Source organism: Molossus molossus, unplaced genomic scaffold, assembly GCF_014108415.1.
Source record: "Molossus molossus isolate mMolMol1 unplaced genomic scaffold, mMolMol1.p scaffold_m16_p_1, whole genome shotgun sequence".
Lineage (NCBI taxonomy): Eukaryota > Metazoa > Chordata > Mammalia > Chiroptera > Molossidae > Molossus > Molossus molossus.
The window spans coordinates 216,233,404-216,248,040 of NW_023425344.1; the positions used below are offsets into that span (position 1 = coordinate 216,233,404).

At 42.7% G+C, this 14,637-nt stretch overlaps 1 protein-coding gene across 1 annotated transcript in view; it reads left to right on the forward strand.

Annotated features, from left to right (window-relative positions):
- The first annotated feature begins 3,137 nt into the window (after window positions 1-3,137).
- HIF1A (hypoxia inducible factor 1 subunit alpha) overlaps window positions 3,138-14,637 on the forward strand; it is a 51,116-nt gene continuing 39,616 nt past the window's right edge. Inside the window, exon 1 of the mRNA XM_036258509.1 lies at window positions 3,138-3,473. Within this exon, the coding sequence (XP_036114402.1) occupies window positions 3,439-3,473 (35 nt within the window). The 5' untranslated portion in view covers window positions 3,138-3,438. The remainder of the gene's footprint in view (window positions 3,474-14,637) is intronic.

A 14,637-nucleotide genomic window follows, 5' to 3' on the forward strand; every position in this document is an offset into this window, starting at 1 on the left:
TTGTGGGCCTGATCCCTGGTAGGGAACATGCAGGAGGCGGCCAATCGATGTTCTCTTTCATTGATGTTTCTATCTCTCTCTCCCTCTCACTTCCTCTTTTTGAAAGATCAATAAAGGAAAAAAATTAATAAATAATAAAAAAAAATGCTCTGGCCGGTTTGGCTCAGCAATTGGAGCGTTGGCCTGCAGACCAGAGAGTCCTGGGTTTGGTTCCCGCTAGGGGCACATACCAAAAAAAAAAAAAGTTGGTTGAATATTACTGCTTTTCATGTTCATATATATATATATGTATATATACACATAAAAACATACATGTGTATACCTATATACTTAACTACCATATTTTATACATTTTTTAAAAGGAAAAATTGGCCCTGGCCGGTTTGGCTCAGCGGTTAGAGTGTCCACCTGCGGTCCGGAGAGACCTGGGTTCGGTTCCCGCTAAGGGCATGTACCTCGGTTGCAGTTTGTCCCCAGCCCTGGTTGGTCGTGTGGGTAGCAGCCACTCGATGTGTCCCTTTCACATCGATGTTTCCCTCTCTCTCTCTCTTCCTCTCTCTCCCTCCCACTCTGTCTGTACAAAAAATGGAAAAATGTCCTCGGGTGAGGATAAAAAAAAAGGAAAAATTGAATTCTGAGGCAAAATTAATGAATGTTCAAAAATATCTTCTGCTGATTGGACTATTCTGGTTTAAACTTTTGAAATGCTTAAAAAAAATTTTAATGACAGATTTGCTATTACATAATGCTCAGTTTTTACTTGTTTTTGTTAATGTACCAAATATTATATACTTTAGCTATACTCAGTGGCCAGAGAGAATTGGCTTACGAGAATAATAAGAAAGAAAATGAGCCTTAGCTGGTTTGGCTCAGCGGTTGGAGTGTCGGCCTGTGGACCAAAGAGTCTCAGGTTCAATTCCAGTCAAAAGCATGTACCTCAGGCTGTGGTTCGATCCCCAGCCTTGGTTGGGGTTGTGTGGGAGGCAACCAATTGATGTGTCCCTCTCACATTGATGTTTCTCTATCTCTTTCTCTCTCTCCCTCCCACTATCTGTAAATAAATGGAAAAATATCCTCAGATGAGGATTTTTTAAAAAAGAAAATGATTAAATATCTCTGCCACCATGCTTATATATGAAGGTAGGAATACTATGGGCAGTTCCAAAGTTGAAAATAGAGAATATATGTGGATTTATATTACCATAATTGGAATTATTGATAGTTAAAACTGGCTGAACTCGGGCAGAAGTTCAATTACTGCTAGCAGAGGCACAAATTTGGAGTAATAGCAATGATAATAATAATAAAAACAAGACCACCACCAATACTAATGGCTAACATTTATTGACTGCTTACTATGTTCCAGGTATTGTTCTAAGTGCTTTACATGTATTATCTCATTTAATCATCCCATAATTCTGTAGCACAGACACAAATGAGAAAACTGAGGCATAGAGAGATACGTGTCAGAGACTGTATTCAAGCTCACTCTTGACTGGGACACCAGAGTTCTTAATACCAAATTTTCAGAATGCTAAAAGGTTTGTAGCTTACAGTTGTTCTTTCTACAATTAAAACAGAAAAATGACTAGTTATTTTCGGTCCTTTTCTCTTTTCAGCATTTCCCACAATACTTTTCAAAAAGATGTATCACTCAGTGCAGTAGACCTGGAAAAAAAAAGAAAAAAGGATATTAAGATCAATATTTAACCATTATCCTTATGGGTCTATTGACCAGTTAAAAAGAGGTGCTATGTGAATCGGCTATTGTTTTACCAGAACTTAATGCTTTGTTATATAGGCCATTATTACACACCAATATAATTGAAACCCATTACAGATATTCACATTCATGGATAACCCAAAGCTAGTCTGTAACAATATTACTAATAAGGCAACGGTGAGAAGTAAAATAACCTAGTGTTAAGTGGAGATACACACACAATACTTCTTTTTTCCTTTAAAAGACTGACAGGCTTGAAATGTGTGCTTCCAAAGCCAAAAAGTGATTAAGTCTTATCCAGTAACTTGCAAAGTCATGTTAGAAAACAGGTCATACTGGCCTTCAGCGTATCCAGTTCACTCCGGTTCAGAGGTTCCCTGCTAAGTAAGGATTTGGTGGGGGTATGGAGAATCTTCCTCTTTCCAGTCCACACAATGAACTCAATTTCAGGTGGTAAGTCCCAAACTAGGGGTCGTCTCCCCCGCCCCCCCCCTTAAAATCCATCTAAGATTATTTTTTGGCTTGTTTGAAAGCAACAAGTAAAATAAAAGTTTACCTAAAGCCATTTCTCCTCCTCTGTCCCTGAAATTCAGATTTATGTTCTTCAGTTAAACCACTTATACCTATTTGTAACTGCTTAAGATAATTTAAGATTTTCCTACTACCTTAACTACTTCCTTTGAGAGGTTTACAGCAAAAGGAATTTGTTTTATATTTTTGCTTGCCATTTACTCAGTAATCAAACTTCATCACAAAAGTTTAGTGGACAAAGAAAGTACCCTGGTGTTCTCTGGCAAAAACTGTGGTCGGTGACATGGCCCGTGGTCAGGTAATCTGGCAAGAAAGACTCCACTGTAACACATCTGAGCAAAGAGACCAAAGGGTTTGCTGCCACAACTCGAAAATTCTGCTGTTTTGAACGGGGATTCAGTCGAGCTGGCGGCAAACCTGCACAGCACAGCCGCTGAGAAAGAGGGCGGGAGACTTGCTGTACCGAGAGCAGGAAATGTGATGCAGACTTGGGACCCACAAGCTGAAATCCCTTCTCAGCAGCGCCCCCCAAAGTCAGCCACTGCTTTCCCTAGGAGAAGGCTTGGGGTCCCCACACCAAGCTGGCCGCACCCCAGATCCTTTCTCTTGACTCCGCAGCAGCACACAGACGAGCACGTGAGCGCGGCAGCGCGTCCCAGCTGTGCCTCAGCTGACCGACTCTTGATTGGCTGGAACAGACGTGGGCTGGGGTGGGGTCTGGCCGCCTGCGTCGCTCGCCATTGGCTCTCAGGGAACCCACCTCCCCCTCAGGTGAGGCGGGTTTGCGGGAGCGCGAGCCGGGCTCCGCGGGCGGGCGCGCCCCCGACACTCTCCTTCCCGCCCCCCGCGCGCCCCCGCGCGCGTCTCCGCCCTTGCCCGCCCCCTGCCGCTGCATCAGCTCCACAGTGCACAGAGCCGCCTCGTCTGAGGGGACGCGAGGATCGCCCTCGTCGCCGCCTGAGCCAGTGGTCCGGCCCGGCCTTGACAAGCCGCCGCAGGGGAGGCTCTCCTGAGCCCGCCGTGGAGTCCTGCGATTGCCGCCTGCTCATCCCGCCTCTGATCTCCCGAGGGGTTTCGCACCTCTGGACGTGCCTCTCCTCTCCCCGCGTGTGGAGGGAGCGAGCTTAGGCCGGAGCGAGCCTGGGGGGCGCTGGCCGTGAAGGCATCGCGGGGGCCGATTCGCCATGGAGGGCGCCGGCGGCGCGAACGACAAGAAAAAGTAAGCCCGGGCTCGGCCCGCCGCGTTCTCCGCCGACGCCCGCCCGCCCGCCGGCCGTCGGGCTCGCGGCCGCCTCGGCGTTCCGGGGGCGCCTTTTTGTTTCTGCCTCTTCTCCCCTCCCCTCTCTCCCAGCCTCGCGGGCCGGGCTCCCCCTCTGTCCACGTCGCCATCTTGGCGTGGGGGGCGGGAGACGCATCGAAAGTGCTTTCTGGGGCTGGGGGCTGGGCCAGCTCGCCCTCCTTCCCGGCCGCCGGGGCCTCGCCCCGCCGTCCGTGCCGCCTTGCCCCGGGCCCCGCTCGGTGGGCTTGCGCTGGCCGGAGAGCCCGGGAGAGGAGCGAGCCGCAGCTCGGTGGCCGCGGGAGTCCCGGAGCTTCCGCTCCTTCCCCCCGTCCTCTCCGCTTCCACGGAAGACTCGGCCCCGGAGCGCACCCTGCTCGCGGGTCCTGGCCCCCCAGGGGGCTCGGTGTCCAGCCGCGGCGGCTGTCTGCCTTTGTGCCCTGAGCGAGGGGCCGCGATGGCCTGGAGGTGCTAACTTTTTCAGTTTGCACGTGCAGGTTTGGTTTGGCTTTAATCGCCTTGAAAAAGTTGCCTGGACTGAGAGTCGTAGTGATGGGGATTAAAGAAATAACAGCATTTCCGAGAGAACCTCAGACTTGGTCACTTATGTTTCTTCCACCTGTCAAGGGAGCCCAGACGTTACGAATGAATGTGTGCCTAATTAATTCTTGGAAGGATGGGAGTGAAAACGTAGCGGCTGTCTCTGTTTAGGCAAACGATTTTAATGAGATTGAAAAAACTGTGTGATCAGAGCAAATGAAATGGCATCACTAACATTTTTAGAACTGTCCTGTTTTCCTGAAATTAAAGTATCTTAAAGGAAAACCTTCCAAATATATCCGAAGTAAATAATCATTCTGTTAGAACTTAATGCAAGTTTTAAAAATGTCTTGAAGTTTGAGTCTAGGTGGTATAGTACAGGATTAAGAATTGTTAGCTGAACTGGCGGAATTAAGAGTGACACCCCTTCCCCGCGCGCGCGCGCGCGCGCGCACACACAGTTTGATCCACTTTATTTTAGCCTTTGAGAAAATCGTTTTAAGGAATTGAAGATTTATAGTAAGAGTTATGGTTAGTAGATTGTCTTTACTGTTAAGTCCTTCCACTCTTCAAGGAGAGATTAATTTCCCTAATCAGTATCAGCAGAAGATAAACTTGTTTATGTTCATGCTGTGTTGTAGGTCCTTTTTTGGTCCTTATTCAGTAAAAAGATAAATTATCAGTTTGTGTACACCAGAGAAAGCACGTATAAAATTCAAAAAGTGACTAAACAGGTCTAGACTTAATTCCAAGAGTTGCCAGGAATAAATTGCAATTAATTTTGCAGAAGTGATTACAGTGTTTTTGATGAAATGATGTGCCTGCTATATTGTAAACCTAAGGCAGATTACCTATGTGTAATGCCAATTTTCTGTCCGTTTTATATGCTGAATCATACTTAATACTGTGCATCAAGTTATGCACCAATCACTTCCTTTTCATAGGCAATATTATACTTATTTCTCCTTTGCAATTCATCAGTTGAGAATATTATAAGCAGCTTTTCAGTTTTTCCCTTTTCTAACTAATAATTTTTAAACTTCTGAAACGATAACTGAGAGATTGAGGGGCAGGGATTTTCTCCTTACAATTTTTCCATTTTAAATGAGTCTCCAGTATCTGGGTGAGGGAGACAAATTTGTGTTTTTAAAAGAATGTCTAGGAAACTCATAGCTGAAGGATTGAAAGAAATCAGAACAGAGGATGGGTATGGTTACAATAGATTTAACATAAGGCCTTTAATGTTGATTCCTTAGGGGTAGAAGCTGGCTTTATTTAATAGCACATTGATACAGATTTTTAGATTTCAAAGGAATGTCAAAAGGTTCGTCGTTCAGTTTCAGGTTTCCAACCAGACTCCTTTAAAGTTTTCCAAAAGAGTTAGTGGATCATTAAAGTAAAATCTCTGAGAATGAACATTCCTTAACTCCCTCTTTAACTTAGGTTATTAAAAATCAAGAAGCTCTCTACTTTATTAATAACTTATTTCTTGTTACAATTTTACTTTGATTTTCCGCTTGTTTGAAGACATGTCTAGTGGTTAAGAACATAGGATCTTGAGCCAAACACCTCTGAGTTAGAGTCCAGCCTTTTCACTTTGTTAGCTCTGTGAGCTTGGACAAATTACTGAATGCGTCTTAGCCTATGTCCTCCTTTTGAAATGATGACAATAATTGAAGCCAAATTAGAAGTTATTGTGAAGATTAAATGAGATAATGCGCAGTGCCTGGTTGTTGGGGAGTCTTGATGACACTAAGTACTTGAAAATTTTCCACACACTTAAAAATTCTTTTTGCAAGTCCTTCCAAATATTTGTTTTAGTTCCTATTCTCATCACCTCATACATCTTTTCTATGCCTTCTAAAAATGAAAAGACAAACATTAGATCCAGAGCTTTAAAAGGGGGCCCAACTGGTGTGGCTTAGTGGATTGAGCAGAATCCCATGGACTGAGAGGTCTGGATTCAGGCACATGCTGGGTTGCGGGCTCCATCCCCAGTGGGGGCCGATCATTGTTTCTCTCTCACTCACATCGATGTTTCTCTCTCTCTCTCTCTCTCTCTTTCTCCCTTCCTCTCTCTAAAAAAAAAAATTAGAAAGGGGAGGGGTGTTCTTTCTGGTTAAAACTGTACGTTCCTAAGTTATGTTGGCATCTAGCATCCAGTATTTTTTTTTTGAGCATCTGATCTACTGTCTATTCTAGGCCCCCTTCTTTACAATTTCTTACACATTGTTTCCTCCCAGTAAGTTACTTTGAATTTACTCTGGACTTCAGAGACTAGGTCATAAACACATTCTAGTCATATAGATCTTTTCAGCAAGGTGTGCAAGGCACTGCAGTCTTAGAAATGGCAGTAACTTAAAACATTTTAGTTTTGATGCTACAGTTTAGACAAATTTTTAAATATTAATCTTTGCTAAACATGAGTTAATAAAGTATTTCCAATAAAGCATATAAACCTCTGTGGTAGAACTGTCCTTTGCTTATGAATTTCTGCAGAGTTAAGACCATTGGCTTCCATCTCAAGGCAAAGCTTCAAGCATGTATTGTTAGTCTGATTTTTGTGGCTTGATTTGTATGAAATTTATATTAGTGCACTTTTCCACATGTGTGTGTTGTTTTAGACTGATGAAGTGTGGTTAGTTCATTGCTATGTTCCACAGTAAAGCATTTTGTGCAGTTTGGAGAATGCCTAATCTTCCCATCTTTCTACATGTTGACTTCATTGTCTTTGTATCTCTGTTGGTGTTTAGGCTTAAGGTTAAGATTTTTGTGGTTACATTTTATTGTATGTTAAGAGGAGTGCTAGGAAACATAGGGGGATTACTCTCTTGACTGACTTTTTTTTTTTTTTTTTTAAGAGTTTGTAAGAATTTGTTGTTGGTGAAATTTAAAACTTATGCATAGATGTTAAGAAGTTGGGTTAGATTAGTGTGCTTCTTCATAGATGTGTCTTAAAATGTAATTTTTTAAAAATTTAGGTACGTATTTAAAAAGGTTAAAATCTTATCTAAGCCCGGCCAGTGTGGCTTAGTGGTTGAGCACATCAACCCATGCACCAAGAGGTCTCTGCTTTGATTCCTGGTCAGGGCACATGCCCAGATAGATTGTGGGCCAAATCCCCAGCAGGGGGCATGCAGGAAGCAGCCAACTGATGTTCTCTCTCATCGATGTTTCTATCTCTCTCTCCCTCTCCCTTCCTCTTTCTCTGAAATCAAAAAAAGGAAAAAAATTAAAATAAATAAATTCATATCTAAGATTGTTAACATGTCTATTTCTGAACTAGAAAAAAAATGTAAATGTGTTGTTGGATTCATTTTCTATTAAGAAGTAGAGATCTTGCCCTGGCCGGTTTGGCTCAGCGGTTAGAGCGTCGGCCTGCGGTCCCAAGAGACCCAGGTTCGGTTCCCGCTAAGGGCATGTACCTCGGTTGCAGTTTGTCCCCGGCCCTGGTTGGTTGTGCGGGTGGCAACCACTTGATGTGTGTGTCCCTTTCACATCGATGTTTCTCTCTCTCTCTCTGTTCCTCTCTCTCCCTCCCACTCTACCTGAACAAAAAAAGTGGAAAAATGTCCTCGGGTGAGGATAAAAAAAAAAAAGAAAGAAGTAGAGATCTTAATTCATAAAAAGAACATTCTATTTTTTGTTTCTTTTTTATATAATGTTGGAACTAATTATCCAATTGATGGATTTTACCCAGCCTTCTTCTACTTGTATATGTGTTGTGTATGCTTTCTGCTTAACCTAGAGGGTTAGAAAAACAATTTGAAACTAAGATAAGCCAATCTTGTTCAGTATTTTTGGTAAAGTGTGATGAGAAGTTTTAAGTTGACTATAGGTCATGGAATTTTAAAAATAATTGTATCTGCCTACATCTCCTAGAGCATGAAGAATGAACTCTTTTTTTTTTTTTTGTAAGTGCATTGGGTTTTATATAAAAATTTGTGTTTTCTGCACTAAAAATAAACCCATATCTATTTGCTAGACATGACCTTTTTAGAAAAATATAATATGTAATACCCAAATTTATGTAACATGTAAAACCTAAATTTAATTGTGGTTAAAAAAAACATGAAATTTTCCCTTTCAATCATTTCTTAGTGTACAGTTCAGTAGTGTTAAGTATATTCACAATGAAGTGTAACCAATCTCTAGAACTTTTTCATCTTGTAAAACGAATTCTATAACCATGAAAGACCTACGCTCAATTTCCCCCTCCTCTTTGTCCCTGACAACCATCATTCACTCTCTCTCTTATGAATTTGACTACTAAATATACTACCTATAAGTGAAATTTTACAGTTTTTGTGTTTTCTGACTGGTTTATTTCACTTAGCATAATGTCCTCAAGATTAATCTATGTTGTAGCAAGTGTGAGAATTTCCTTCCTTATTAAGACCGAATACAGTTGTATACCACATTTTGTTTATGCATTCATCTTTCCATAAATACTTAAGTTGCTTCCACCTGTTGGCTGTTGTGAATAGTGCTGCTGTGAACATGAGTTTATAAACACATCTCTTCAGGATCTTGATTTTAATTGTTTTGGATATATCCCCAACAGTGGGATTGCTGGATTATATGGTAACTGTAGTTTTAATTTTTAATTTTATTTTTATTTATTTTTTTTGGTGGGCAAGAACATTTTATTGAAGCGTTTGGGGAGAGGTTCACTGGTCCATGTGGCATGGGCCAGGGAAGTAGTGCTGCTACTTTCTCCCAGGGAAGATTTATAGGGATGTTAGAGACCTGGTGGGGTGATTAGGTGTGGCATCAGGTGACTGGCTAGCTGCTGGGGAGATTCGGGTGTGGCATATGTTGATTGGCTGGGAAGGGTAGTGGGACATGACCAGGAGTGTTGCCTCAGCCGCATCCAGGCAAGGCAGAGCGTCTTGAATTAGGTTTCAATTTTTCCTCTGGCCATCCATTTCCGGGTCGTGTGACTCCCCAGAGCCCGCCAGCCTTACATTCTGACGTTTTGTGTTAGATAGGGGTTCCGCTTTCTCTCTGGCTGCTTCCTGCTGTAGGGGCATTGTGGGTGGGGGAGGTCGGTGGCCAGCGGCTCAGTTGGGAGTCGCATGTAGGGGTGAAGCAACATCTGGTTCACAGCGACTGGAGAAACCTCGCGGATGCGGTTCTGCAAAAATCACACGGTGTGCCGAACTGGGTGGAAGGTTGGTGGTCCTTGGTTTTCCTTGGGAGGGAGGGAGAGGAGCGGCCCAGGCAGGATCAAGTTCCTCCCGGGTTTGGGCATCAAATGTAAAGTATCTCGTTGAGGAAGAAAGAAACAGTCGCAAAAGTGGGCAAGAACATTTTATTGGAGCGTTCCCTGGTGAGGTTCACTGGTCCACATGGTGAGGGCCAGGAAAGTCCCCTGTAGTTTTAATTTTTAAAAAAATTTATTGTTTAAAGTATCATAGATGTCCCCCTTCCCCCCCCTTTGACCTCCTCCTTCCTGCTCGTCCTCCTTTTCCCCCCCTTTGACCTCCTCCTTCCTGCTCCTGCCCCACCCTCCTGCATTCTCCATACTATTGTCTGTGTCCATTGGTTATGCCTATATGCATATAAGTTCTTTGGTTTATCTCTTCCCAGCCCTCCTCCTCCCTTCCCTCTGGGATTCATCAGTATAACAATCAATTTATACTTCTTAATCCCTTCACCTTTTTCACCCATTCTCCTAACCACACTCCCATCTGGCAACCAACAAAAAGTTCTCTGTATCTATGAGTCTGTTTCTGTTCTGCTTGTTCATTTTGTTTGTGGATTCAGTCATTAATAGCTATGTATTTATTGCCATTTTATTGTTCATATTTTCTTCTTCAAGAAGACCCTTCAATATTTCATATAATACTGGTTTGGTGGTGATGAACTCCTTTAGCTTTTTCTTTTCCTTTTTTTTTTTTTTTAAATCCTCACCTGTGGACACTTTCCTGCGTTTATTTTCAGATAGAGCGGGAGGGAGAGAGGGAGGAAGAGAGAGAAACATTGATGTGAGAGAGACACATCGAGTGGCTGCCACCCATGTGACCCAACTGGGCCAGGGACAAACTGCAACTGGGGTACGCACCCTTAGTGGGAACCGAACCCAGGCCTCTCTTGTCTGAGAAGCTCTCTTATATGTCCATTAATTCTTTGCAGAACAGAGTAATCTTGGTTGTAGGTCCTTGCTTTTTATCACTTTGAGTATTTCTTGCCACTCCCTTCTGGCCTGCAAAGTTTCTTTTGAGAAGTCAGGTGACAGTCTTATGGGAGCTCCCTTGTAGGTAACTAACTGCTTTTCTCTTGTTGCTTTTAAGATTCTCTTTGCCTTTAACCTTTTGCATTATAATTATGATGTGCTTAGGTGTGGGCCTCTTTGGGTCCATCTTGTTTGGGACACTGTGTGGTTCCTGGACTTGTATGTCTGTAACCTTCACCAAGTTAGGGAAGTTTTCTGTTATTTTTTTATTTTTATTTTTTTATTTTTTGGTACGTGCCCCTAGCAGGAACCGAACCTGGGACTCTCTGGTCCACAGGCTGATGCTCCAACCACTGAGCCAGACCGGCCAGGGCTGTTATTTTTTTTAAATAAGTTTTCAATTTATTGTTATCTCTCTTTTCCTTGTGGCATCCCCATGATGTGAATGTTGGTATGCTTATTCTTTTTTTCTTTTTGCTGTTCTGATTGGGTGTTTTTTGCTTCCTTATATTGCAATTGATGGTTTTCTTCTCAGCTTCACCTACTCTGCTATTGACTCCTTGTAAATTATTTTTTATTTTAGTTAGTGCATCCTTCATTTCTGACTGGTCTTTTATTATGCTCTTGAGGTCCAAGTTCTTGAGCATCCTTATAACAGGGTTTTGAATTCTGTATCTATCTCCATTTTGTTTAGTTCTTTTCCTGTAGTTTTGTTCTTTCATTTGGGACATGTTTCTTTGTCTCCTCATTTTGGCTGCCTCCCTGTGTTTGTTTCTATGTATTAGGTAGAGCTGCTATGTCTCTAGGCTTGGTAAGGTGGCCTGTTGTAGTCAGTTTCTTCCACAGCCTTTTTGATCACCCCAGCTGGACACTAGAGGTGCACCGCCCCCCCCCCCCCCCATGTGGACTGTACAACCTTCAGTTGTAATTGAGTCTTGATTGCTGTTGGCATGTCAGTGGGAGGGATTTTCTCAGGCTAATCAGTTGCAAGGGCTGGTTGTGACCTCTGATTGCTGACCTCTGACCACCTTGGAGGATCAGCTGTGCAGGGCCCCACCATACAGAGCAAGACTTACTTCCACAGGGCTCTGGTACCCACTGAGCCCACCCCTTGAGTGTGTGTGTCACTTTTGGAGGTTGAGTGGTGGTGCTTCAATGTGGTCTGAAGCTGTCTACTTGGAGGCACAGGCCAGGGTCAGCCACTGCTTGTGATCTATCCAGGGCCACCAAGCATAAGCTATAAAGCTATCTGCAGGTGGCTGCTTGTGCTGAGTGTGAAGGTGCCCAGGCAAGGCCAGTCTGTGAACCAAGACTAGCTGCTGTTAGTGTCAGATCCGGGGCCTCTTAGTGAGAAGTAGAAGCTCACTGAGGCCAGATGCTGCTTGTTAGAGAGATTTTAGGAGAATCTGAAGCATGAGCCCAGACAGCCATTCCTATGGTAAAGCCTCAGGGAAAAGCTTGGGTGGGGCAGGGCCTCAAATAGTGTGAGCCAGGTTAATGGAGTGCCATATATGGCGACCATCTGCCTGCCCTGTGGGGGAAGGGCTCTCCAAAGGAACAACAGCCTCCACCAGTGTGTCTGCCTGGGAGAAAGCTGCCTCTCTAGCTCTCACCCCATGCCAAACAACTCAGTTCTTCCCAGTGTGTCTGGTGCCTTGCAAGGAGCCTGAAGGGAGGGAGTGAGTCTGAGTTAAGTCTGTGCATGGGCTCTTTAAAAGGAACTGCCAGGGACTCAGCCACTGCCTCCCTCAGCCTCAATTTTTGCTGGTTTTTACAGCCAGAAGTTATGGGGACTTCTCTTCCTGGCACTGGAACCCAGACCTGGGGTGCCTGGTGTGGGATTAGGACCCCTTGCTCCTCGGGGAGGACCTGTACTGCCAAGGTTCCCTCCTGGTTTTTATCCACCACACATGGGTGTGGGACCAACCCTTCCTTGCTCCGCTCCTCCTACCAGTCTCAACGTGGCTGCTTCTTTAATTTCCTAGTTGTAGGACTTCCATTCAGCTCAATTTCAGGCAGTCTGAATGATGGCTGTTCTGTAGTTTAGTTGTAATTTTGATGTGGTTGTGGGGGAGGAGGTGAGTACCATATTTACCTATGCCGCCATCTTGATCGGAAGTTTCTGTAGTTTTACTTTTTGAAGGAACTGCCATACTGAGTGGCTACAGCATTTTACTTTTCCATCAACAGTGCACAATGGTTCCTATTTGCCCATTCCCTTCTCATTGCTTATCATTATTTTCTGAGGTGTTTTATTTTTTTAATTGTAGTCATCCTAATAGATGTGTTGAAGTGATTGTTTTTAAAGGTTTGTTAACTAACCTAAAGTTAACAGAGAACAGTTGCCAGTGGGAACTTTATCAGAAGAAAAGTTAAGCACCCCTAAAGTAAGAATTAAGTTTTCCTAGTGACTTAGAAAGATTTGGTTTGCCAGTACTTTTTCAGAAAAATACTGTGTAAAGTGTTCTATATCTGTTGCCAGTCAAGTCCTATTTAACCTAATAGCTTTGTTTTAAAAGATTTATATAATAATTGAAATTTCTTATTTTTATGACACCTGTCCCCTGTATGTTACCTTTTAGTTCAGGTGATCTCAACTGTCATTTATGAGTGTGTCTTCATTTTATTTTATTTTATTTTATTTTATTTTTAAAATTTCACTGGTTATAATTATTAAACGTGAAGATTATTTCAAAGTATGATTTTAGCCCTGGCCGATTTGGCTCAGCAGTTAGAGCGTTGGCTGGCAGACCAGAGAGTCCCAGGTTCGGTTTCCGCTAAGGGCACATACCTCTGTTGCAGTTTGTCCCCGGTCCCCGTTGGGGTCGTGTGGGTGGCAACCACTCCATATGTCTCTCTCACATCGATGTTTCTCTCTCTGCTCCTCCCTGCCTCCCTCCCACTCTATCTAAAGATAAATGCAAAAATGTCCTCAGGTGAGGATAAAAAAAAACAAAGTATGGTTCTAAAAATTTATTGTTTTATAAATGTGAAAAAAATCTGGTGATGGAACATACTGCAGTTCTTCACCCAATTCTTTCTTTTTTTTTCTTTATTGATTTCTAGAGAGAGAGGAAGGGAAAGGGAGAGATAGAAACATTGATTGGCCACCTCCTGCATGCCCCCCACTGGGGATTGGGCCCACAACCTAGGCATGTGCTCTGACCCGGAATTGAACCTGTGACCTCTTGATGCATGGGTCGATGCTTAACCAATGACCCACACTGGCCGTGCTCACCGAATTATTTTCAAATGACCCACACTGGCCGTGCTTACCGAATTATTTTCAAAGTCATAATATATTTAAGCAAATTTGAAGTGTTAATGTTGCAATTTTCACCCATTGGTGACAGTTCCCCCTGTGCTTCTCCCCTTTTCCTATTTGTGAGAATTTGTTTTTTTAACTGAAAAATTTTATGGTAAAAATAAACAGAAAAGTTTAAAGGTAGAAAAGTTTTAAGTTTTTAAGAATTAGGATTTATATGTATCTGTTCTTACAGGCTTTTTCTCATAAATTCAAATGTTAAGTACATTTCTTTAAAGTGACCCCTTCCCCCTTTTAATTATAAAATTAAAACCTGTTTCAGTAAGCAAGATCACAAATAAACTGAATTTGAAGCTTGTGATATAAAGTGAATACTGCCCTGGCCAATTTGGCTCAGCGGTAGAGCATCGGCCTGAGGATCAGTGAATCTCGAGTTCGATTATGGGCAAGGGCACATACCTTGGTTCCTGTTCATCCCCAGCCCTGGTTGAGGTCATGCGGGAGGCAATGAGTCTATGTGTCCCTCTCACGTTGATGTTTCTCTCTGTCTCCCTCCCACTCTCTCTGAAGATAAATAAAAAAAATATCCTCGGGTGAGGATTAAAAATAAATAAAAATGAATACTAGCACACAGTGAGCTCCTAATTCAGGTAGTATTTGAACAAACAAATGCAGCAATGAAAGAATAATGGAATGAACAAAGAGTAAGGTTTTAATATTTTTAAAAGGTTTTTGGAAAGTCATTGTCCTTCCTTCTATGTCCGACTTTTCATAGGAATTTTTCTTATGTTTGGGAAACCCTTATGCTACTTTAGAACTTTCTTGAATCTTGAACTTTAATTTTTTGTAGTTTAAAAATATTTATAGTATTTGTTAGAGCCAGGCTAGTAAACACTTTGTTAATATATTCAGCTGTGTAACATGTACTTGGCCTTGAAATGAACTCAGTGCCCTACTTTACGGTATGTTAAAGGTTAGTGCCTGCCAGTCTATCCAGAACACTGAGTAAAAAAAGAAGTTTGCTAAAAGAGGCCTATGACTATGACTGCAGAAAGTCAGCTAGGTAAATGCATGGAAAGTATTTTTACCCTTAATTTTATCTTTAGCAAACATTTCTTAAGTCT